At 39.0% G+C, this 27,492-nt stretch overlaps 1 protein-coding gene across 4 annotated transcripts in view; it reads left to right on the top strand.

Annotated features, from left to right (window-relative positions):
- The window catches only part of fstl5 (follistatin-like 5), a 148,589-nt gene that overhangs the window by 42,970 nt on the left and 78,127 nt on the right, over positions 1-27,492 (top strand). For all 4 annotated transcript variants that reach the window (XM_046406169.1, XM_046406168.1, XM_046406171.1 and 1 more), the window contains exon 4: positions 6,669-6,917. In XM_046406169.1, the coding sequence (XP_046262125.1) occupies positions 6,669-6,917 (249 nt within the window). The remainder of the gene's footprint in view (positions 1-6,668; positions 6,918-27,492) is intronic.

Below are 27,492 nucleotides of genomic sequence, written 5' to 3'. Positions count from 1 at the left end.
GTATTTGGCATGGGCATCAATTACACCTGGTTGTCTCCTTATTCAAAATCCTCTCCTGGTTACAAGTTTACTCTTCAGGCAGTACTTTTTGTATTGTAATCTAAATCTAAAATTGTAATCTACATTTTTGTGCATAACTACCACTGAAGTTGGTTAAAAAAGCAGCCTGCTCCAGGCCATTAGACTGCTTTCTCCATAAATATGTCACAAGCAATTTATTGTCAACAAATTGGTGACATTCAGTAGCTTGCTGTTCCCGGAGTCACTGCTAATGTTTGCAGTTTAATTCAGTCATTGTTTGAGAGGCTTGAATGACGTCATATCTTTAGCTGTGAATACATTAAATTTTCTGTTTGCATGACAACAGGTTGGCTAAAAATACACTTGACTACTGCCGCCACTGTAAATACTTCCATGTTACAGTATGAGCGGCTCACCACACAGCCTTATGTACCTGCTCAGCATCTGCCGAGACTTTTTAAAAACCTTAATTGAGCAAAGTGTCAGCCGGTGTGAGGGAATGTGACATTGTTTATGTGCAATGCAAGGTTTTAGCATTGTTTTAGTCGTAGTTTATTCTGATTTGCATCGCCTTGTTCTCGTTCATGGGCCTTGAGGGCGAGCTTAACTCGGTGCACCGAGTAAGCTTTGAGCCTCTGACTGTTGTTTACCACACTTTGCTCTGTCCCTCAGGACTATGAGCTGCTGTAATGGAAAACATCAGATGGATACCCGACGAACATTCTTAGTTTAGGAAGTTAAGAAAAAGCCATGCCAGAAATAGAAAGGCTCACAGGATGTCTTGTTGCAAAACAGACGGATGTCCGAGAGTGAATGTGCTTCAAAACACTGGGACATTTTGCCTAAATGTTTGCAAACCTTCAGATTCAGCGTGAGATATCAGACGGAAGCTCTACTGGGTTTACAAAGAGAGCAGGTTGTAACAATAGAGGACAGTTTCAATTATACTGCTTTATTTTCCAGGCTTGTCTTTTTCTGTGATAGTGAGGCTTTGATCCATCTGCAATGACAATCTGATCATGTCGACCATGTCCAAGTACGTCTGTTATCCTTTTACACAGTGTTCACCTCATTATGCATGCATCGAAGGATGATGCCCTTCAAAAGATGCAGACTGGAGTCACATACGTCAGGACCCTGGTGTTGCAAACACGCTCTGACTAAAGGTCAACATTTTCTGCCTGCTTTGTTTTTAATGAGACAACTCAGACTAATTTTTTTTCACACATAAATCTCTTCTACATTCTACAAGTTTTTAATGATTTATTGTTATTACAGAACTTGGTCGACTAGGTTATCAGTTTGCAATTTGCTTAATGTAGGATTTTCTGTAGAAATGTAAATGTTAAATTAAAGATGTACAGTAATTATGGAGTTTTTGTCAGCAGTGTTTTTTTTTTTTGATTGCGATGATTATATTTAACTGTAATCGAGTAATGTGTAGTATGTTGCAGTTTTAATATTATGGTATAAAGCTTAATTAAAAAATAACAACCTCATAAACAACATAAATGTTGGATAGTCTGGATAACAAACCTTTCAAACAGTTTGCAGTCAGTGGTGAAAAATAAACTTCGCTCTTATATGCAACAGAAGAACGAAAGTGCCACTACACTCCAGCTCATCATACAGTTTCATCACACTGTGATATAGCATTCTCTTTTGTATGCTGTGCTGAAATATCCTTGAGCAATACACTAAATTACACGGCCTCCACTCGTACCATGATCATCTATGTTCCTAGCAGGTGTTTACAGTCACACACCACTACAGTTCAGAAATCTTCATAACAACCTTCAGGTTCACACTGAACACTGCGCATCATGTATTTTTGTCCATGCTCTGAAAAAGAGTAAGAGGTCGTCAATAAATGAATGGCTGTGCACAATCCCTCATTTGTCTCTGATGTCAGCTGATGACCGGACTGTTGGATGTGCATACTGATAACAAATGGCTGCGCCCTTCGCTGACCCCGCTGGTGGTAGAGGATGCCTGTCTGTGCGACACAAATACACCAAATAATCATTATGCCAGGACACCGCAGGGATTTAATAAACTAGCAAATTGACTGGCTCCAATCAGGTCACAGTGTGCACACTTGTATCTCGTCTAAATCCTCTGTGACAGCAAGAGGATAATGCATGACTGTGTGAGGGGAGATGTTAGGGATGCAACACTTTAAGTCACTTTGTATACCCTACCGTCCAACTGCCAACACTTTGCACAGATAGTCATGAACAAATTTAATTTTCAGGATTTAATATTTGGATTTGATTTCTCAGTGGTCTCTGCTCTCATGGCCTTTAAACATGTGATTATAGGCAGGTGGGTATACTAGCTTCATGTGAAATGTGAAATGCATTAGACATAAGCAGCTCTATGTCACTGCTGTATCCATTTGCTTGGCCGTTTGGTGTGAGTCGATATATCAGGCGAACATTCAGCTCAAAGCCAAATGCATCATAGAATGTAATTAATGCAGCAAAGTGACACTTCCTAGTCAATATTTATTGGTCAGTGGTGAAAAACAAATTGCGTGCAGTGTGGGAGTAAAGTTTGTGGATGCCAGTTTGTATGCTCCTCGGTTATTATTGTTTTTATTCTTTCCACAACAGTTTTAGAGTTGGTCACTCTTATGTTAAGTAAACCTAAACTGCAAAAATTACAATCATGTGTAACTGATTTGCATTGCTAATATTTTTTTGGGGAACCTATATGGCACCATTACATGCTGTTGTGACATTGTTCAGCAGTGAAGGAGGTTGATTTGTGTTGCTGTATATAGAATTAACATGACCTGAACACCAGAGGCTTGGGTTTCCGTCCCATCCAATGATTCATGCCAGGATTGACTTGATCAATGTTTCAGTCAAGTACCACATCATTTCCCAGCTGTACAGTGTTTTGGTTTTCCTAAACGTGACCACAGATGCTAGAATGTTGCCTTGCGCTGGAAATATGACAAAATTTGCTGATAAATGACAGTCTGCTGTTACAATGTTTATTATTCCATCTGGAGTTATCTGTCTGACCGCCTGATGAATGTTAGCACAAGCTCTGATTTTTTTTTCACATTTTAACAAAACTACTGATGAATAAAAATGTGAGGCAATGTATAGAATCCATAAAAAATGAACAAGATATTAATTTGATATAATAGTAAATGTGATCTATCTGCACTTTGGGAGTTCTGGAGTAAGACTTTGTCATGGTTGAATAATATTTTGGAAAAGCAGAAAACATAACCCAGAGTGGGTTTACGTCTTTGCTAGCCACAATAGTTTAGGCCAAATGTAAGACACCCTGATCTCATTTCCATTGTCAAACCAGAGGAGGCATGTCTCCTTTGTGTGATCCTGTCATAATTACAAAACATGAACAGTTTCTTACCGTATGTTTGAATTTCACTGTGTTCATTAAATAATAACAAAAATAATAATAATAAATCAGGATCTGTTTTCTTGAGTGAACGCTTTAAGCTTTGCGATCATTGAATAAAATGCTTTTCTTGGCGTGCTATTACAAAAAGGAAATGTTGAGATATATATTTTATATATAATCATATTACTTTTGTAAAGGACAGCAAGACTTGTGAATACAGTGACCTTTTCACAAATAGAACAAGCAGTAGAAAAAGCCGTCATCATTTTCTCTGTAGATACTGCCAGCAGTCCCTTATGCTCATAACTTTATGTAACAGTACAGCCTTGAGAAACATTTGCTCTGATGGTTACAAGTTTTTTTCTCTCTCTTTTTCTTTTTTCACTGCTCATTATACCCCTCCACCCCTTGAGTACTATTCCAAAGGGCAATCTAAGAGTAAGCCAGCTGCTGTTAGATAGCCGATACATTTGATGTGGTTCATCGGTTACTGTACACACCGATCTGTGGCCTGTCAAGACGTATTAGTGTTCATACAGGTTGAAATGGCAGGCTACAATAGAGTCCTGTCCTCGAGAAAATCATACTGATCATTTCTTAAAGGAAAATCTTGCTTTCATTAAACCTTTTGTTAACAGAGCACCCCTACAACCCTGCAGTCTATCAGAATGTTTAAGAATTCGTATAGTATTTCCCTTCCCAGCTGCTGTTGAAACACAAGACAAGCTGCAATGTTTGGCTCTGCTGTCACCTTTTTGTCCTGCTACTGCACTAATTCCCATTGAGAAATTTTCCTTTTCTTGCCTCCTACACACAGTGATCAGAGTTCAGGGTCTGCTGCAGAACCGCACCCCTGATGCAGGCTTTCACTAAATGTCTTGCTCAAGGACGCATTACCCACATTCCATTTAACCTTAACCTTTCATTTCAAACCCCCAACACTTCAGCCCTGGCATTGCTCTATAATGTGAAGGTCACTTTCAGAAGTTGTCAATAAAATGTTGGGTGAAGCCACTGTGATGTTACTTATTGGTTTGTTGGCTACCATTTAGGCACATGGAGCCAGGAGTGACCAGAAGTGAATGGAATACTACTTTTATGCTCCTCGCTGGAGTCAGTGTTAGGTGGTTGGGGTGAGGTCGACTCCAGACTCTGGTCTTTGATGGCGAGCAACAAAAGCACAAGTTAAGGATCAGGAAAGGTTGTGTTTTTTAGTTACACTTTTGGTTTACACTTTTGGTTAGACAAGATAGACTTAGATAACACAGACACTTTGGTTTAATGTAGGAAACGCTGAAATGTTCTGGAAAACAAATAAAATACATTTTCAGTGAATATTTCAATGATATATTCTGTATGAAGATGTTTAATGATGTCACTTTGTACTCTCTACATCTACTCATTGCTGCGCTTTTCTCTGTTTTCTGTTGAATTATGGACTATGCAATTAATATCTGAATCAACAAAATAATCTGCAAATTAATTAATAATGAAAGTTATTGTTAGATGTAGCACAGTGCAGAAATGATTCTTCCGTTTTTTGGGCATGTGTACATTTCTGTTGCACATTTGTTGTCATAAGTTTACCAAGTGTGCTCTACTCACTCTCAACTGTTTTGGAAAAGCTCTTGGAAGTCAAAGTCTCCATGAATAAACAATCAGAGGTAGAGCAGATATGGTGAGGGTTTCCTGTTCAACATGGGATGTAACCTGAGACAGCCCGAGATCTTCCCATTGACACTACATAACAGGTTACACATGCTCACACATGTTTCTCTCTGCTAGTTAATATAAAGTGATTCGATTAAGATGCACTTCATTCTCCTGGTCTTGCTTCCACATGCGCAAATATCAAACGACAAAATGCGACGTCTTGCTTGCATTGCATATTGAATGATATTAGGGTTGAAGTGAACAGACTTTTTAAAATCATTCCGACAGTGGGTGCTTTGTAGTGACCTTGTGGTGAATTTATGGATTTTACTGTCACTTTGTGAGTTGAGAAGAACACTATCCGGTATTGATGGGGACTCCCTGAGACACTGATGAGACTAAAACATCATGAATGAGATCCAACCTATAATTAAAGCTACAAGCAGCTTTAAATGGACCCCTCACACCTTTGTGCACACTGGGACGTGCAGCAGCTGTGTCTTCATAACTGGACACTGGCTGTTTAACACGATTTGAATCTGAATTGTGTTTATTTGACACTACATAATGGAGTTGAACATTGCTTCCACTACTTGTCCGAATAAGTCAAGTGTAAAACACACCATGAAAATTTAATGTAAATCAATGATTGTAACAGAAGGTTTGCTTTCTGGCTCGATTAGGTGTGACAATGACTATGACTCTTAATTGGCATGTAGATCTCCAACAGGTAAAAATTTCGGGCGGATTAAACAAAATGCACCCAAGGTTGAACAATTTCCTGTTTCAAAGCTTAACATCAATATTTGCCATGACTCCAGGGTAACCTTGTTCAATGAAAATTCTCACAATAGAGCATCACCAAGATCTTAAGGCTTTTCTGACCACATTTCAGGTGGATCTGGTCAACCCACTGGGTGTAGTACATCAAAGTGTAAAACGATGAATACCATGCACATGTCTCCAGGCCAGAACTCTTACAAAACATGTGAGGTTTGGGGCAGTTTTGACCCTGGACAGCTGATTTAAAAAAATCTCCTCTTGTTATTTGACAAAATATTGAATTTCATGCCATGGCCACACTCATCAATAGTTGAAATTTTCATTAACGTATCTTTAGATTTGAGTGATTTTGTTAATTCCGGAGAAAAAAATTGTTTAAAATTTAAAATTTGCTTAAATGCAGTACCTGTAAATTACGAAATCAGCACAAATATTCTATTCTAAATTGAAAATGGCTGAAATACTTTGGGTTTAGATCATAAAGCCAAGAGACTTTTGTTCTGAGTTTTAGGATTTCACTTGTGCATACCAAATTTTGTACATACAGATGACACATACCACCAAGGCTACTTCATGGAGATTTTGCAGAATCAGTCAACCAGCCAGAAGATCCATAAAATATACAATTTTTCACCACTTCTGATGACTTTGCAAACTTTCAAGAGTTTTTGGGCACTTTCAGCCCTTGCATGAATTCCTTGCATTACCATAGCACCTTTGCACTAATTTTTGCTGCAGCTTTAACATGAGCTCTTGATCTGTTCTGGCATCGACAGATCACCTGTTGTAGCCAGACAGAAATATAACATTTTTTTCTGTGTTTTCTGCAGGTTTAATGGCACACAGTGGCTTTCTGGGTCCATGTGAACACAAGTATTGTGGTTTGGGCCGTCACTGTGTGGTCAACCATGAGACTGACCAAGGGGAGTGTAAGTGTTTGGATCACTGTAAACCACACTATAAACCTGTGTGCGGTTCAGATGGGAAGCTGTACCAAAACCATTGTGAGCTGCACCGGGCCTCCTGTCTCAGAGGACACAGGATTACCATCATGCACAGTGAGGAGTGCTTCTACAAAGGTAAGCGCTCATGTGACCTTTCTCTCATGTAGAATGTATGTGGTTCAGAGAACACTGTATGCCTTGCACTGTACCCTTTGCATTGCAGGCGAGGTCCCGTTGGCCCTGTAACCTTTGTTCCCACAATGAAAATGTTTCAATAAAAGCACCATTTGCTGGTGGTATACTTCTTTGGAATGAAGGAAAATGACCCCCCCCACCCATGGAACGCAAATGCTTAGCCCTGGGCTTTGAGAGTGCCATGCCAAACCCACTGAGCCACACAGGACTTTATCTACTTTACTTATGACTTAAAGGAATAGGAAAATGAAAATGAATTAATGCAGAAGATGGGGAATGACTGAAATATCAATGAACATGAAACTTAAGCGGTGTAGGAAATTGCTGTCAACTGATAGCTGAATCATGTATGATGACAAGCTAGTTTGCTTCACCAGCCTCTTTGGAAGTTAATCAACCATCATTTGGAAGTTTTCTTGTATCTTCTGTTATTTGGTTGGTAAAATAATGAAAGCCTCAATTTTGGCTTGTAGAAATAAAACGTTCCCACCCAAGATCTAAATTATCTTACTGAAAAGATTTTGAAAATACAGCATTGCACCAATGAAAACAAATAATGAACTCACACAGAAACAGTGAATAGACTGAACAAAGAAACCCGTCAGTGTGTTTTGTAGGTTTTTTCTCATTTTGCAGAAATGAAACGCAAATTATTGAACTGCTTCTCAGATCTTGTTTAATTTACTCCAGAGACTGTGGACTTTGTAGTTGAGTTTCCCATCTTGAGAAATAAGAATCTCATATCTTTCCATTAAACGTGAAGCAACAGTCAGCAGCTGCTTAGCTTAGTTCAATACAAAGACTAGAAACAGGCAGTCCAAGTCTGAAGATAACAAAATTCACCAACTGGCAGAGACTCCAGGTAGCTACGGTTAGCAGTCAAGAAATAGTCTGCCATATAACCCACCGTCAGTTATTTTTACTCTTATGATTTGTACTTGTTTGTGTAACTTGTTAAATGTTAATTAGTGAGATTTTGAAGGTGCTGAGAGGTGGATTTTGTTCCCTTCTGACTGCAGAAGTGTGTTCGCCCTTCTCATCTCATCATCACACTGTTTGCCAGAATGCAAATAAGTGTATTTTCCAAAATGTCAACAACAAAACAAATAATGCAGCTTTTCTGTCTCCTGACATAAGATTGTGTTTGATTGCACATGGCTGTTGTTGGTGGAACTGGACAGAGTAAAAGGGGATCCACTCCAGCATCTACATTTTCATCTTGTCTTAGAGAAAATAATTATGTAAATCCATGGGGATGTTTCATACAGAGAAAACATTAAAAGCAGCATTGAGATCAGGAGGTGTCTCTGTGTACTGTAAAAATATAAGTACCCACAGTGCTTCAAAAGCTATACAAAAGCAGTCGTGTATAATGTTGCATCATGAATGTAGTGAACATAAGGAACAAAGGACACAGTCAGAATCCAGTCATATAACCCTGTGTGAAATGCACAGCTTGGTGTAGAGGCAGGAGCAGGTGGTAGTGCTGTAGTGTTCATATTTCCCCAGAGAAGAATAGCTGCTCTCAGCCATTGATTGTATAAACACAACAATTATTCTCAGTCCCTGCAAACAACTACTACTATCCTTCTGTAGAAGCAAGACATAAGTGAAGTAAGAGTTCCTGTCACTGCACCTTTGTTCCATTCAGAGTAAAGGGGAATAGTTGCAAACAGCTCGCAGACAACATATTTATAAAATTCATGAGAAACTGAGTCCCGGCATTGATTTGACAGGGTTTCTTAGCTTACCTGTTTACTTTGAAAAGTAACTTTGTACAACCCTGTGAATGTCTTTGGATCATTGTATGTGGTTTTGCTTGCTGAAACTCTCTCCAGTCCTCCTCACAGAGAGCACTGGGGGCAACAGTCTCAGACTGCAAAGCCAAAACACACCAAAACAAATACAAACTGCACATCCTTCTCACCGAGTGTGCATTCTTATACCTCCGAGATGTTCAATTTAGAGATGAACAATGAATCACTGTATGGAGAAAAATACACGAACAAGCTTTAACAATGATTCCCAATGCTGCACTAGAGTCAACATACAAACCACTTTAACACAGCAGCATCACGACTTGGAGTGCAGCCTGTGCAGCAAAGGTGTAGGTAAGCCAGTGTTAAAAGTCTAACTGGCTGTTTCATCACAATCACAGAAAAAGGCATTCACATCAGTCATACATGCCTGGTGGGTGACAGTCCTAATCAGCCTTTCTTATGTGTCCTGAAAGACTAACCCCACCCTAGCAGCCCCTCCACACACAATCAGCATCTATCCGCAATGCAGAGTGGGATATTTGACCAATGTCAGGCAATCAATATCAGATCAACAGGAGCCAAAAGAAAGAATAAAAAACACCAGCTCTTTTTTCTGTCATCTCATCCCCTGCTCAATCCAGATATTTTTCTCTTTACTGTGACTGATATGTAATCAATTTCTCATTGGATGAGAGCCCCAGGGAGAGGACACAGAAACCTGTTGGAGCTATTAGTAACCTCTGCTAAAGTGTTGTTTTCTTTGTGGCACTTTCACACATAAAATCATAAATTATAAAAAGAAAAAAGAAAAAGCTGAGAGTTTCAAATTGCTACATCTTGCTACTAACAGCAGCATTTCCTAAATGCTGCTCAGCTGTTCTTTGTTGCAAACTGCAGAAGGCACCGTGGCAATCAGAGGAAATGGATAATTGAGCAAATGTAATAGAGCTTACAACCAAATCTAGATGTAATTATGATTCTGGGGTTATTAGTGGGTAAAATGGAATGGGCCCTCATGTTAAATGTGTCACTTGATTATTTGTCCTCCAGGTAATAATTTCAATTTACCCAGCCAAATGGAGATATACTCATTATCACAGCGTAATAATGAATTTCTTGTAGTTCAATATTAGTTAGCTCTGTAAAGGAGGTTACATTTTGTATTAGCTGTGTCTCCATCTGTTAGTCTCTGTTATTATCTGGGATTTCTATTTAACAGATTTCAAAGAAAGTCAGCCCAGTAATTACTTTATAGCCATGCTATGACTGGCCCAAGGAATGGTAACGTCAGACAGTCAGTCAGCCAGTCAGTGGGTCAGTCCACAGTCTAGGTCCAGGCTGAAATATCTTCACAGTGATTAGATATCTCATCTGCACTGTGTTTATGCCTCCTTTTCAGAGGAGAGCACTGAAAGTTGCAAACAATATAACCTCACTAAAGTCAGTGTAATAGAAAACATCCTATTATTTGTGCGATCCTCCCTTAAATGGAAGGAGTTACCCCAGCATAGTGCATCTGTTTTGGAAAAATGTTACGGGTGTTTGGCCTAGAATGCTTCACATCTGAATGAACAGGAGCAAAACCCTCTGCTGCTGCCACAGGTACTCCGCGGAAAGCTTGTCATCACAGCAGCACGAGGCCTTCCTTCATTCCCCTCTATATATTAAACTTGTTGTTAAATGACCACAGGCTGTTAACTTCAAAACACAAGGCCATAAATGAACTGTCATAGTCACATGGATGACATCCTGGCTCCACTAATACATAATGACTGATAATTTCCTACTTAGTTTTAAGTACAAGACATGAAAGTCATCTCATTTTAGACTGACGTGTTCAGCAGATCTAAAATCCAGCCACAGTCATGCTGATTAAACACAGAACTTGCTCCGGTGCAAATATGTAGAAAACAATTTGTTCAAGATATGCCAAAGCACATTTCAATTAATATGCTTAAATAAGCATTTGCATTTTCAGATTTCTTTTTGGCACTGTATGATTTTGCTAGAAATTTAGAACTCTGAATATACATTTATGTGCAATGAGTATGCTGCATTCTGATGTTCCAGGACCACTGATTCATTCTGTTGCAGAAGCTATGAGATTGTATCATTATCTACTTTATTCAAATGTCTACATGACGTCTTAATGAGACCATGTATCATCTGCAGGCAAGTCCAGGGCGTCTCATGATCACTGAAAAGATTCTGCTTCATATTAATTTGATAGACAGACAATTTGTCCCTTGGGAAAGCTCAGACTTACTGTAGAGCTGCTGGAAATGAAATGATTGCTTTTGAACTGACACCCATATGCAAAGAAGTTGAGCCATTATTGGTCTTGGTCCCAGCTGGATGGGTCTATGTTGGAAATGGACAGGCCTTGTCAGCCATACCTTCTCTGCGACTCTCATCTGCTGTGGAAGACAGGATAAAAAATGACAGCCATGTGGTGACTGAAGCTTCTCATTAGCACTGGGGAAAGCATATGACCCACCATTTACCCCTCACATTGCATGGCAACTTAGCCTGGATCAGATCTGATTGAAAATTAAGTGGTGCACAAAAGCTTGTCCAATCTGTGGAGGGAAATGTGTGCATGAAGGCGAGCAATCTCTGCAGCAGGCAATTGCCATGAGCGACAATCAGGGCTAAGGTTGCAGCACATCAAGCGAGTAGTTTCTGTGCATTCTGCACATCCAATTATCTGGGAGCTCATATATTTAGGAAACCTTCAGACATTTGGCTCCCAATGAACCTTCTGTGCCAGAGGTTCTCAATTTTTTATTTACTACTTACTGTAAGGTTGTACTGCATTATTTACTTTGTGATTGCATCATGATGTTTGGGAACATGGATCAAAGTTTTACACAAGCTTTGTTTCATTTCAGATGAGATGAGTTGGTGTTGCTAGATTACATCATAACTGTATAAAGTAAAATGGCCTGCTGCAGACTTTATGCAGTCGCATAAAACCTTGTTTGGGAAAAAAGTCCTAATGCTACCAAACCCAAAACAGCATATCTCAGAAATACATTTTTTGCCATTACAAAAAAAAAAAACAAAAAAGAAAAAAAAAAACATGGCACATCCATGCAGTCTGCAGTCAGTTTTGAAAGATCATGTAGTACATTCAGGTAATTTCCAGTAGGGACTTTGGATTTATACACAAATACTGTTTATTGAAATACAATACTGTTTATTGAAATACATGCACAAATACTGTTTATTGAAATATATTAAAATGTGCTTTGGAAAAAATAAATAAATAAAAGTGAGTTTCTAGATTTTTCTTAATTTAGAAGGCCAAATGGCTATAATATGCAAAATTTGAAATATGCTAGCATGCAGCCTTCAACGGGATGTAATGAGATGCTTAATGCGCATGACAAGGGTGGGCTGGTGCAATAATGTGCTATTTTTAATTACAGTTAAGCTTTCAATCAGGAATGGGTTGCTGAATATACATTAGAATTACTGCCAAAATGTGATTAATGACAAATACCTCAGAACCTAGAATAGCACTTTTGCTTTTATAATTACAATGCCATTGCCGCTGCTTGACTACTTGTCCTTTATTAATGATCTCACCTGCATTCTTGCTCTTCGTGTCTTTGTGCCTTCAGTCTGAGCCTCCTCACATCATGTATTAGTCTGTATCAGGGGTGCAATTGACAGTTATTTTTATTATCAATTAATTTGTTATCCGTTTTTCTGCTGATTGAAATTTGAAATGCAACAATTTGTGAGGCTAAAACAAGAGGCTTTTGTCATTGTTGCTTCAAAGATGACTTCAGTGGTGATTCCTGGTATATTAAAAATCAAATTTCACACTGTAGCTCTGATATTAAAGCTATGTTAGGACTATGCTGTCTCATCTGAGAAAATGCTTTTGCACTCAATCTCAACATTTTCAGTAATTAACAACTTCAGTAATGAATGCCTAAAATAACAATTAGTTTCACTGAAGTAAGTCAAGGTTAGTATCCTACCTTTGACTGTGTAGGTTGTGCAGCTAAATCATCAGGGATGTGCTCAGCTAAAAGTGAGAAGGTGTGTAAAGCCTGTCTGTGAGTTCAAATTTGCTTAGATGTATAAATAAATATGATTTGGGCATTGTTTTAATTCGTAGTTTGGGTTTTTTGTTCTCTGCAAAACAAAATCAAATGAGAACAAATTTAGAAGCGACTTATATGAGTTTTTCTGTACTACAGCACAATTACATTTTACACTTTCCACCATGCACGCTTCACAACGATTATAAACATCTGTAATTAGGCTGTGTCTCTAAAAGTAGGGCTTGTTGAACTACAGTGCTTTTGTTGTTAGCTTCCCTGTTGTTAGTTTCCTTGGCATCTCAACAGAACAAACTCTCTGTGGACGACTCCCCTGGGCTTTGCCAAGAAAAACAAGCTCATGAAGCATCATAGCTGCTGGCCTCCAGAGACACTCTACCTTAGTGATGTGTCTGTGTCTTTCCCACGAGACAGGCACTCCAGTGAGACCAGCTTGTGTACAGTAAAGGGCTTCAGAACCTCCTGTGCACTCTTGCTGTCTTTTAACAACTCTGTGGCGCCATTAATGCTGCGACCTCTGTACAAGACCTGACAATGTCATTGACAGCAGCGCCAAAGAACACACTCCTCATTAAAATCTAGACCTGTGGATCATTAAGTTTGCAAGGACGTCCAAACCATTGCCAGCTGCAGGGTCGTGGTGCCAGCCGCCTCCGAAGTCTGCGCACATCATGATCATGATCATCATCATGAGACGGAACACAAAACACAAAAAAAATTAGACATGATTTTTAAAAAGTAGCTGACGTGATTATTCAAGTAAAAGAAGGTGGTGATTTTTAATACACTTTGTTGTTGTGACAATCTCAAGAGTTTGGCGAATAGCAAAATTTTTCCCAGTTGGATTCTGCAGCAGATCAGAAGAGATTAATGTTCCAGTTCAGCCTGACCAGATTATGTGCTCATCTGCTGTGTATCAGATCAGTTGATGCAGGATCAGATTGGATATTTATTAATTTATTTTTTAAGAACAGCCAGGCACATATGAGCACAGCAAACAATGTGTGACAATCTTTGGTGTGTGTATACTGACACCGTAAAAAAACTAGCTCATATGCTCTCACACATTTTTGGGTGTTTGTTTCTCTGAAAATGGATATTCTAGACAGCAGCCTTATCACAGTCAAGAAAAAGACAAAATAAGGGCAAACAAGCCATTACAGGAAAGATAAAGTTGCTAAAAGAGCAGCAGATCCACAGCCTTGAAAATCCCTGGCTTGCATTTGCTCAGTGTCAGTCATCATTCTGCACTTTTCAATGGTCAGTAAAAGAATTGATGTTTGACATAAAGCGGAGAATAGAGAAATACAAGGCCAAGTTCACAGCGTAATACTCAAACAAACACAATGAAATTACTTTTTGGACCACGAATGTATCTTGCCTGCATGGCTCACTTTGACATATTTTAAAGGTAGACCACTAAAATATGGCAAGTTTAATGTCTGGAGCAATCTAAATCAGCGCTGGCACATCACAGTGAAACAAAGATGTTGTCGCTTTTTTTCATTGATTTTTCCATCTTTTTTTTCCCTGACACGGGCATCTGCTAATGATAGTCATATCACTGAGTACATGGCACCGTTAGGCTCCCTTATTATAGCTGAATGAAGACAGATGCAGTAGAAAAACAGTGTAGATGTATGGCATGGCTGCAGGGAGTGGCAGAGGCCCATTTGTTGAAAACTGATATGGTCAGGGAAACTTCAACGCACAATGGTCTCATCACTCTTTGTCTCCTGGCTTGCAGGAACAGATTTTTTCATGCAATAGTCAGGTACTATGCATCACAGAAGAAGAGAAGAGAATAATATAATAACAATATACAAAACATTTGTGATTTAGTACAAAACAGTTGAATGGGAAAAATCAATTAATATTTGACATTGATGTCCCTACCATCCCTCCTTAGGCTTTTGCGTGTAGATCAGGTGTGGAGTGGGTCCCAACCCAGCCAACCATTGCATATTTGTTTAGAAATTAATGAAAGTAGATAAGTCAGCCAGTCACAGGCTCTAATTCATCTTTCATCTTTCCTGCAATCATACAAGCGTGTATTTTGAAAAATAATTATGTTTAAGGCTCATCATTTTGGGTCTCAGTTAGGAACTTATATGATATTACATATCAGTCTTTTTAGGGATGTTGTTCACATACTGAAGAATTTGAATCTTTGTTCTTATTGTTTTCTGAGTAAAGTTATTGTTTCACCTTGTGCTATATGACAAAATATTTCCTGTTTCCTGTCCAAGACTCCACAGTCACCAGTAGCACTCAGATGTATTTGTCTTGCTTGTGTTATTGATCAAAGATGACTGAAACCTGCAATCATGGGCTGCACAAGACATATGGGGACCTACTCTATAGTGGGGTTTCAAAGGGAAAATGAGGGTGAAAAGTCACTGTGGATGGTGAGGACAGTTAATATTTACTGAAGGACATGGCCTGGAGCAGCCATCTCTTGTGCTGTTTGACAAGGATGAGCAGCTACAGTGGTCTAATTTTAAAGGCTGCAGGTTCAGTTTGTTTATTCACAGCCCTGACTCCTGTCAAAGTGACAAAACACTGAACCCCCAGCATGTCACCTAAATTAGCTGGTAAGCCATTGGTTATAGGTTTATACGGCAGCTCCTGTCATAAGTGGGTTTTGTTACAGGCTGATACCGTCAGAAGCACCACTAAATTACAGCTTCCTGCTGCCCCCATCTTTATGCTGGAGGCATTTTTCCCAAGAGCATGTTCAAGCTGCCATGATACAAATGTGAAAGCACAGGCCTAACTCTAGAAAGACATCAGAAAGAAAGGTAAATTAACCACCGCCCTCTCATAAAACATTAAGAGCATAACAGTGCAAGAAAAGTATGGTTTTGTGAAACACAAGAGATGATTTGTAAATCTCCAAACATGAAAAAAACACCTGAAAAGCATTCTTAAAAGCAAACTTCAGTCTAATTAAAGGAAATTAGTGAAATAAAAATGAGGAAAAGATATTCTTCACCAACACCTTGTTATCCTGTCTTGTATTGGGTTGTTTCTAAAGGAGGGGGAAAAGCTGGCCTTTGTAATAATTGTGATTCCTACTTAATGGCTCCAGTAACCGTTTTTTTATTATGTTATGTTTCCCCCGCTATGATCACAGAACAAAAAAGGCAGAGCCGAGGTACCAGACCCGGTTCTACTACAGCATGGTATACCACATGATCATGCTGGAGTCAAGAAGCTTTCATTGCTAGGGACGGGGAACATTCGATGCAGTCAGCCCAGCAGTCAGCAGTCAGTGTGTGGGAGCATTGCAGATTTCACAGTCTCCTGGGGAAGAAGAAACTTGGCATGACTTATGCAATAAGTAAACTAATTACATCGACGAAAGTGAATTTTTTGGGGAACACTCCAAACATGAGAGCTCACGGCTTCCATCTTCCAGAGATGAATGTTAACTAAGCGGAACGCCCAACTCCAGCCGACCAAACGAAATCCAAAAACCAACACTGCATCACTTTATAAAATTTGCACTCGACTGTGTGGCCCACATCTTGTTACATTTCAAAACGTCTGCACACAATCTACACTCTTTCCTTCTTCTCCCCTAAGTGCTTCTTTTCTTCATCTTTGGTTTTCTGTGGTCTCTTTTCTTCAAGGGGTTCATTTTTCCCCTTTGTTGAATTCTGAATTTCTATTTGCACATGGAAATGTACACAGAAGGGTGTTGTTTGTCTGACAGAGAGATCACACCTGTATGAATTGTTCAGGGAGTTTCTTCGCGAGAAACTTAACAACCATCACTTTGAGTCTTGTTAATAATTTGTTTTTAATTGCAACATCTACTTCAAACAACAAGCAGGTTTATTAAGTCACACCATGTTATTCGCTGCTTGCTTTACCCACATAATGCTTTATGCAACAAGCAGCAGCACCATTATACAGTGTGATTATTCAAAGAAATTCATTTGATTCACTATTTGATTTTAAATTCTATTCCTTCTTCGCTGAGCACGTCTGTCTTTGTGTCTGTCAGCCGTAGCACATTATTAATTTTTCTCTGGTTAGTTTTCACAACAGTCACAGCTGTATGTCAAGTACATTGTAATGTCACAACAAACTTACAGAAATTTAAGAAAGCAGACGTTTACATTTGTTTCATTTGTTAGAAAAAAAATATAAAGGCTATGAAATATGCAGGGGATGAATGCACACAGGGCATATGAACATATAATCATCCCCATGATTATACAGGTTTGATTGAATTTGTCACAGTGCCCCTATCTCTCCATGTGCATCTAAAAATAAGAATGTGCAGAGTGTTTTTATAGCAAAGAAATAACCCTTGAGTATTTCCACACAATTTATTCAGTGTGCACTTATGGGTGGTGTTGCCTCCCTATTTTTCATTATCTGTGACAGTACACAGCCTTGACACCTGAGGCTTGATTTACCCTATTTTTAAGAAACAATTAGCGCCAGCTGTATTGTATTAAAAAAAAAAAAAACAGAAGCAATTCTTCGGGTGCGTCTGCTTTGCTATATGGTGTGTGAGATATTGGAAGTTTAACTTAGTCTGTTTACAGACTTTTATTTTAAGCGTGTCTCAGAGGAACTGGCGGAAATAAATGCCTAACGTCAAATGTAAGAAAAACATACTTTAGAAAAGTAGATCATGTAATCCATTCATTTCTAGATTCACAAAGCATGGAATGTCCCAAAAAAGTCCCACATGAGCTGTATAAATAAAGCCAAAGAGTGATGTCCATACAAGCTGGAGCTGTAAACATACCGCAGACAGTAACATTGATAATGGCAGGAAACTGAACATACACAGCAAGAACAAACATTTGAATAAAGATTCATTCTGAATGCAAATCAATCATTGCATTAATCATCAGATTGAAAATATATGCTGTATTTTTCAGCTGTGTTTAACTATATTCAAATGTTAGTTTTTAGTTTATCTTCATTTTTTTTTTATGTGTTTTCCAACATACACACAAAACATCATAAGTCTTACACAAAATGATGGCGCCGCATTGATTTGAAAAACAGCAATCTTGGCTTTGATATTAAAACTTGTTCCTTTTTGAAACAAATGTTTGAATCAAATATTTTTGATCTACAGTACCTCATACTGCCAGAGGAGAATCTGTTATTTCTTTAACTATTTTTATGGTATATTGCACCTCTGCACCTGTGGAAGAAGCACATGGGCAGGTTGAAACTAATTGGTGCTGATTAGTGTAGTCAGTGTTAGTAGTTTTGTGCACTCAAAGACAAGGAGCCGGTGTCTTTGATCGATGGGTTTATTTATAGCTTGCTCAGCTTCAAAGCATCCTATATTCATTTGCATGTTCATTATGTGCATAAAATGGCCAATTATTCCATCAGAGGTGTGTGCAGGGGACTGGGCCACTGATCCCAAACAATCATATGACAAATTAGGCAATTACACATGTTTGAAGTTTTTCCCCCTCGCTCAGTGCTGAATAAGAGGTTGATAGTGTGCAGAATCATTTCACTGATGTCCACAGGAGGAATGTCTGAAAAAGAGTTATGATTTAAATAAAATATATGAAGGTTAACTTGGTAAATACATGTGACACAACTGCACAGTTTTGACATTGGCAGTTTCACTGGAGCAGAGCGCCTGAATGTTTTACTGGAGGGGACCTTAATGGATGTTAACCTTCCTTTTTTTCTGTCTGTAGACTTATTTTTGACAAATATGTGGGTGTAAATGAAGAACTTATTCAGTTCACTGTTTGTTCTATCCTCTAAAAGTGTTCAGTAAGTATGTAAGTTTATAAAAAAAACTCTTTAGACTTGATGAACTGGCCAATTGAATCCTGCAAGATGTGTTTAGTTTGAGTGAATGGGCTCTGAAATCATTTTTGGGGTCTTCACAAGATGGCTTTCCATTAAAGCATTGGTTAAAAGCCCTTTCACTGTGCAAGTCATTATCCTGAATAAAAAAGAAAAAAAAAAGAACAAAATCATTGTGTTGCTCTCTGCCTCCTTTTGTTTCCACCCACTTTCTTCATACTGGAAATCACGCCTTTGAACAATTTGGTGAAAAAAAGGGAATAGCTGCCAACATCGCCTGAAGCAGTGTGTTTGTGAGTAAGTCACTGATACAGAGATGAAGAGAACAGTGTGAGTGTGTGTGTGTGTGTGTGTGTGTGTGTGTGTGTGTTGGGGGGGGACAACAACTGGGTTGCATTGTGGGCGTCTTCTAATATGAGCGTGTTGACTTCATTCTATGTATAACACAATCCATCTGACCCAGTGACGTGACAAATGTGTTGAGTTTTCAGGTGTTGGACAGTGCAATAAAGTAAGCACTTCCTCCTCTTTTGAGGAAGTAAAGGGACAAACTATGGGCAATACAGCTGTAGGTCATGTTTTTGAGAAAACATCCAAACATCTGGCATACACACGAGCAGCATGATATTCCAAAAAGTTGTGCTCCAGGCCTTGTATTATTGGTTGTTTACTTTTTGTAAAATTGTGGCAAAATGCAAAACATTAGTTTTGCATGTAAATATTTACATTGACATCCAACATAGTTAGGAGCATATATCTTATAAAGAGATTTTACATCTGAGAAACTGATCTTGACAGTTCATTCTTGACATAAAAAAACCCCATAAAAATAAAACAGCAGTTTCCGCTCAAGATCACCCAAGATCATCTTTAGTAGATAAGCTTTTCGAGTTGTCATGGAACTATCCTGTTCATTGAAACTTTTGATTTTATTACTTGATCTTATTAAACTTTAGATGTTTAAATCTGCAACAATATTTTTTCGATGGCAACAGAGGGCAGGTCATGAACTGAACATTGACATCACATCACCTTCCAAGTTGATATGGTGAACTCAAACAGCTGCCTGTTAACAAATCCAGCAGTGATGGAGCAACATTAACATTAATATGGAGACATGTTTCTGGCCTTCCAGTGAATCAAACTCCAGTATTCACTCTTTTAGTTCCGTGTTGGGTGTTTACCATCTCATGAGAGAAACTTTGGGCTCTTTAGCTGCTAAATGCTCCGCTATGTTCACCAGCTAGTTGCTAACAGTGTCTGTCTCTCTGCAGCTGTTTGCTGCAGGAGAATATTACACTATGAGACCAATGAGAGTGAAACACAACAGTTAATTTACAGGCTGGACAACTTAAACTCATTAAAAAGCTCTGTAAAGCTGAGAGGAGTTGCAGTTTTGGGTGATATAAGTCTATTATTCATTGTTCAGGTACATTAAAGATATCAATTATAACTTTCTGCTCTTCTGAACATTTTACCTGTGCAGATAAAAATTGCATGATATGGTCCACAGCTCCACGACAGGCAAGTAACTGGACCTCGACAAGGGAAACGCAGCCTAAAATTATTGGCAGTTTTTTGCCAGATAGTACGAGTTCATATCTAAATCACGAAGAAAAAATACGGTAATACATAATCTGAATTATGTTTTATTAAGGCTAATGCAGTCCAAAAGAAGACAGCATTGTTTTAGTGAAATAATATAGCTTTCTGCATCTACATCCAGTGCACATAAAGCCTCCTCTTTGATTTTTAGTTGGGGAACTTTTTTCCTCACAGCTATATCAGTTTGAATGAGAGTCTGTCAGATGCAGTATTGACTGAGCTGGCTGCCAATACAGCGGATTACTCCATACATCAGAAAACTTTGTGATTTCTGACAAACCATCAGCAAGAAAAATGTATTTTCGGACCAAAGAAGAAATGTTTCACAAGCCAGCTGACCTGAACATATTTGCTTCTCCATGCTGATGATCAAGTTGACCACAATGCACTTCAACAAAGACAACATACAAGATGACGTGTGAAAGTAATGTAACATATGTCTCGGACCAGAGGATGGTAGATCCTGCAAGGCTACAAGCCTCAGAAAATCCCAATCCCTGTTTGTGAAGCTGAATGTTTTATGATGCAATCAATAAAGGCTGTAGAGTTTGCGATATCTAGGGCAGCAGATCTATAGGAACTCTTGATGGTTCCCAGCTGTGAGTCGAGCAGCCAGATAGATGATAATGTAGTCCTTTGACCTAGTGTTGACCCCACAGCGGTATGAAAAGCAGGCCTCAGGAGGAATGGCAATAACTAGTGTTACTGCTGGTTACTATAAGGGTTACTTATACACTCTGGGTAGGGGATTTTGTGTTTGTGTTCATAATTTAATTCTTGCCCCAACATAAGACTAAATAAATTCTTGTGCTCCCAAACAGACTCATTGCAGACTGGAATGTTATTCATGCAATGAAAATGTTTCTTAGAGGCTGAGCTTCTCTGGAGACCAAAAGAAACTCATTAGTTTAGGTAAACACTGATATACTGTGTCAAAGAAGCAAACACTGTCTAAGTGCAAAGAAGGTACCTGTGTAAAATATTAATGTAATTAATGTCTTACAGTTAGCAGAACAGCTGAGTAATACTGCATGGACCCATTTCCACACTACAGTACAGCTGTAAGGGAACAGTTAATGCTTTAAACTCCTTGGCTTGGAAGTTGAGCTTGGCTCTTCCTGACTTTGGAAACAGCAGTTGACAAAACACTTTCAACCCAAAGTCCACTTACTGCCTTGTTTTGGGGGCTTTTAAATATCTCACTTGGTCTTCAAAACAGAAGCTGAGTTGTGGTGGGTTGTGGACATTTCAACCTTCATTGTGATTTGTTTGATTTTGCACTTGATTCATTGAAATACAGTATAACCATTAGGAAAATTAAGAGAGCAGTTCTTTACAGCAGCAAATTTCAGAAATGTGTAAAAAGAAACCACATGTGAACATCAGAGTGAAGCAAAATATAAAGTCAGCAATTGGGAGGGTTATTGAGGCAGTTCACATCCACTGATCCACTCAGGCTGGGTAGCTAACCTGCCAATACACCAGTGTCACATCACCTAGCTTTATCCATATGATTTATGATCATAAGATTGCATATTTTTTGTTAACAGCAAGAACAGTATGGCTTTTAATGCTGGACTCTTCTTGTTTTCCTTGCTTGTTCCACCGAGTTTCAGTCTAACATATTAAGTCTTTAAATCAACTTTATGCCACAGCACTACATCTGAAAAAAGCTTCAATTTCTACTGTAAAACCTCAGTCTGTCAACTTATGGCCCAGCTGTGGAAAAACAATGTTCCCCAATGTGTCTGCTATAGTCCGAATATAGACCTGCAGCAGTGTGATGATTTGAAGTCTCTGCCTAGGTGTGTTCAGCCCCTGGGTCACTGTCTTCCATCATGTCATCAACAAGACCTGCCACTGAAGGTGTAAGCACTGTGTAATCAACTCTACTGGGATCAGATATGAGAAGTGAACAAAGCCTCCCTTCTTGCTATCTCCTCCTTTTCTTTGGCTGCCTGACGTTCTTTCTCAGCCTCCCACCATCTCACTCTCTTCTGGGTGTGTGGCAACATAAAACCAGATGGAAAATAAGTTTAAATTCAATCTGAACCCTTGATAAAATCTGGATATTTTCCATGAAAATGACTTAAAAGCAAATAATTTAAACTTTTTAAAAAAAGTTTTTAATTTCATTTTTCTATCTACAGCCTCTTGCATAATGCATGCTTGTAGTAATTTAATATGCACTCCAGCTTCCAAAATTGCTATGCCATGCTGTAAATACAGCATGGGGGCCAAGATGAGTCATCAGTTAGAACAAAGGCCCAGTAAACTTGAAGTGGTCCGGTTTGGGGGTACTGTTCATGGTAGGAGATGGCACAGAGGCTGAGGTTCTTTAACAAAGACATTTGAAGGCTCCAAACTCCTCAGCTGTCTTCTGTCAGAGCCCAGTGGCGGACAGGTGGGAGGGGTGAGTTGAATGCATGTGCAGAGGTTCGAGTAAAGTCTCCTTGATGATAATGATCCCCTTCAAGGTGAGAGAGGAGGGGTGGAGCGTAATACATCAAAGATTAAGATGTGAGGAAGAGCAGTGGTCCTGATGAAAGATCGGAGGGAGAGAATTACACCTGCATCCAGGGGGAGGAAACAGTAGCGACAGAGGCTGAATGAAGGAAGGGAATCTATCTTGAGCTGTTACCAAGTGTCCTCAAACAATGTCAAGTTCCCACAAAAACTTGTGTGGAGACTGTATTCACTAGAAACCTGACAGAATTGTTTGCTTGTTTAAAAGCTGATGACTTTTCTGTATCTGTTCCATACTGATTACCCCTTGTGGCTATGTAAACAAGGATATTCTCTTTTAATTGTAAAGATGATTTGAGTTTAGGCGGCACAATGGTGTGGCAATTAGTTTGATACAAGAAACCATAGTTCACATAAGTTCCTGTCTTAAACCAACTAACAGACTCAAGCAGCCTAATTAATGTCAGCCCAGTTTGCACAGGTGCAACACATTAGCTCTGATTGCCTGCAAAGGTAAAAACGCAAGGAGCACAGACAGAGGCCATCACGGCACACAGTCAGCAGCATGGCAACCTATTGGAAGACATAACAAAAACAGTAAATGTGAAAAATGCAGCTTGGCAAAGTCCATGTACTGATGAAAATTATGCAATATGAGTGGAAGATCCACAACAGCTACTAGACGACATTGTAAGATTTTTTTGCCAAGGTCAGGAAAGAACTTTAAACATCAATTCTGTGTGTCTTTATAGAAGCGCAGCTCCCCAGCAAGACAACCCGAGAAAGTTTATCCTAAGCTCTGGAATATTAATAGAAGTTGGCTCTCTGTGCCTGGGGTCCGCAGTGAGTTTTTTTGCATTCGTATCATTCTGAGCAGAGCGGTTGTGAGGGGTTTGCGGCCTTACTGGCCAGACATCCATTTCAGATTCAGTCAGGTGTTGAGGCAGTGACACCTCTAGTTGCTCTTAAAGATTGCAATCAGTGACCTCTGATTTGGGTAACCCAGTTGTCACGCTGTGCTGTCTTGATGTATTGTGAGCCGTGGCAGTACCCAGGACCCTGGAGACAGAGATGGAAAGGCAGGCTCCACAGGGCAAAGATGGGGCCGTGAAGCTGACTCCAGCCATTCTGCTGAGCCACCTTTTTCCTGTATATAAATAAAACAGTATAGTGCTTTTAAAGGGGCAGGTGCAACAGGCGAGGGTGGTGGGTTCACCCATGGTTGTGGTAACAGTAAACAGCAGACAAGATGGAGTAGGTTTTCGTCTCTCGTCTCTGAGAATGATTAGTGTGTTTTTATGTCTCTACATTTGAACAAAACCAGATGAACTCTGCTATGACACAAACGGGAATGTGCATGTTTCAGACCTGTTCTGGTTAGTTTTCTGACTGGTTCTTAATTCGCAAAGCAACTTGTGATTCTCTTGAGCGCCACCTGGATGTAGAGTGATTGTTCTCTGTCCCTGTGCAGCTCGGCAGAGTGTGCATCAATAGCTGAGCAGTGGTGCTCCTCCTTGAACAAAGAAAAAAAAAAAGCTGTGTAACAACAAATGTTTTAAAGCAAACATTGTTGTTAACCTTTATTCATCTAGCAGGGTATTATAGTACTCAGGAGAAAGCCATTGCATTCTGGTTTGTCTGCTCAGTTTTGTTGTTCCTCTTTTGGAACTTTGTTGGTGCCACATAGTCGAGAGTGATGGATTTTATCTTGTGATGGGATTGTAATTGTAGGTGAAGATAAACATGACAAATGTAAAGACAAACCAGAGACTTATAGTACAAGGTACAGATTATCAGTCAACACGTTGGATTTAAGTTAACCTAAGAATTTTATATATTTATAAATGATACAGTTTTCAAGCTATTATACATGCCATAACTTATACTTAATATTTCTTGTAACACTAAACTATGCAGTACATGACACACAAAACAAATAGCCAGATAAAGCATAAAATAGTATGTGTTCTGTATGAAAGTGGTATAAGATATAAAATACACAAATGTTTCAATTCAATAATTATAAAATGAGTGACAAATTGGCTCAGTGGCTGTGTAGAGAGAGAGAGTAACACATCAGCAGATGTCTGTTTAGAACAGGGGTTCTCAAAGATGTGATGATGACTGAGGGTCGCAAAGGAAAACCCATGAACTTGTGAGTTATCTCTTGATGGAATTAAAAATTAAATCCGCTGAACATTCACCTGTTTGCAGATAAGGCAGAACGCTTTATTATGTCAAAAGTTGATCCATTTTTCCTAAAACCTCCTTTTCTCCTCAACCACAGCAATTTGTGTCTGTGGTTTTTCCATTTTACTGCCAAGTCTCTCCATGGAAATACACCACTAGCATTGGTCATTTAAAATAATCTCTGCAATGGCTGTGAGGTTCCATTAGTTGCCATGCACCAGGAAGCCCTTTACAAGTTGCTATTCCTAACCTGAAAGACATTTGTTATTGGGAGGCCAGTTGGAATCAGTAGCAGAGCCATGTACTGAACGTATAGTAGACTCAAAGTGAAAATATTGAAAAGAAATATATAATGCATGAATTTCCTGTCATGTTCAGGGACACCATTTTAAAAACTTGTGACCTGCAAGTGTGTGTTTGTAAAATTGTCAGATTCATGATGAACAGAACAAAGAATCAAAATTGATGCAACAGAAGCAAAGTTATCTTCTTTTTTAATTCCACTTATTTTTCTTTCTTTGTGAAAACCTGGCTCCTACATTACAATGTGACTCTGCCACTGATGCTGATGGTTTGCTGGAGATTTGGGTATCTTTTGCAAGTAGTGGCTAATGCAGCCTTGAGCCAGTAGCCTCAAGCAGAGGTACAGATTAGGTTACAGAGATTTGGTGAGCTCCATGTCTGACTCCAGTTTTTGTTTTTCATTTCAAACTTGCAGTCTTGAGCCCCAAACTACACCAGCTCGGCTTCTGTCATGCAGCTCTGGGGGCAGCTCCCTCTGGAGCTACCAAAGTCTTCATACAGCTCTATTTTTTCCACATAGGCAGTATTACTCCCAAAAATCCATAAACAGGCATTGATGTGTAAAATCTCTTTTCCTTAAAAAATGCTAGTCTATCAACATGCTATTTTATTTTCTTGCCAAAGCGAGGTCTTCTGTAGCATTCTTCAAACACTATTTATCAGTCACAACTCCCTAAACAGTTCGTTCAACACGCTACACACATTGAATTGCAATTTCCTGTGACTTGAAAAGGTTGAGAAAGAAAGAATAAAGATTGCTTTTTCCGGTGTAGCAGTAATTAAACAAGTATATTAATTAAAGTGAGCATAAGCGACAGTGCTACAGCTAAAAACTCTTTGCTTTGCATTTTAATAACAAAGCTCTTTACCCACAAGAGAGCAGCTTCCTGCTACTGTGTTGCTCTTTTTGACAAATAGTTTTATTAAAATAAAAAATTCGCCCCCGATCGATATAGTGCATATGAGTCCTCTCACTCTGACATGTACTGGGGACTTGACCTCCACATTATATGAACAGCTCAAGGCAATTAATATGAGGCAATGGCTTTACATGGCGGAACCTGGCCGACATATGGAGCCCATGTGACCAGGACGTTTGTCACAAGCAAGGTCACCGCTCAGTCAGACCCAAACAGTAAAGCAACGACTAAGTAACAACTTTGCACCCTCCCTGTGCTGCTGTATTACCAAGTAGTGTTAAAATAAAAAAAATTAGCATCACCTACTATAAAGATACCACCGTGATGTGACTAAAAGCCTCTTTGACAGAATAACAGCCGTTATGAAATGAAACTATACCAGAGATTTTTAAAATCTCACAAAAGTGTAGAAGGGATAGTGAAATATTGAGTGTAAAAGCTCCAGTGAGTGGATGAAACGGCCTGACTCCACTCCACCCAGTTCAGCTAATTTCTACAGAACCTTCTGGCCCTGGGAAATGTTATGTGTTCCGTCTATGAATAATACTGAAAGCAACATTACACTAAAGCCTTCCAGTGAAAGAGTTGATGGTATTATGACAACACTGTTACCCTTGGACAGTGCTTACTGAGCTTGTAATTGGATGCTGCAAAAAAGGGTCATGTTGTCATTAGTTTGTTTTAGAAATTAGCAGACTTCAAATGGAAAATAAAGGAAGAATTTAATATTGTGCTCAAAACACACTAATGGGAGACATTAGGATGCAAGTCCATATCTCATCTTTCTTACCTCAGGGAAAATGACCATCAAACACAATTTCAAATTTTAGCCATCCTTCTTGAGGTTGTATGTCACCGTAGATCTTCTTGCATCTTGCATGAAGGTCATATTGTGTGCAGTGTTGAGAGTGTGAACAAAAACAGATGGGGGGCATGTAAGATTTTTTTTTTTCACTTTTTTCACTGTCACACTTTCTTATCATGTGTGTTAAATGCATGTGCATATATAGCCAGAAGTTATTAAGTGTTGCGACATGCAAACAGTAGGCGATGCCCAGAGGGTAGAGGGGTTATTTTGCTCTGTGTGTTACTCTAGTCAGCCTGACTCATAGATCTTTTATCTGACTGAGGTTTGTGCGACACAGAATCTATGCCCTAACGTTGGCTCTGAAATATCATTAGCCTAACATGCTGTGTATTGACAAGTCCATGGTGCTGTCCATGGTGCTGAAGAAGCAGCTGGGTTCTTGTGCTTTCTGTCAGTTTCATTTTAGATCTATATTATAGTTGAATTATTATTATTATTATTATTATTAATGATAATTTTGATTGCACTTTGATTAAGAGAAAAAAAAAATCATTATTCTCCTTTTTGTTGGGGAGCTCC

This window comes from Scatophagus argus, chromosome 12 (genome assembly GCF_020382885.2).
Source record: "Scatophagus argus isolate fScaArg1 chromosome 12, fScaArg1.pri, whole genome shotgun sequence".
Classification (NCBI taxonomy): domain Eukaryota; kingdom Metazoa; phylum Chordata; class Actinopteri; family Scatophagidae; genus Scatophagus; species Scatophagus argus.
Note: the sequence above shows the minus strand (reverse complement) of the source record. Positions and strands in the feature narration are given on the sequence as shown.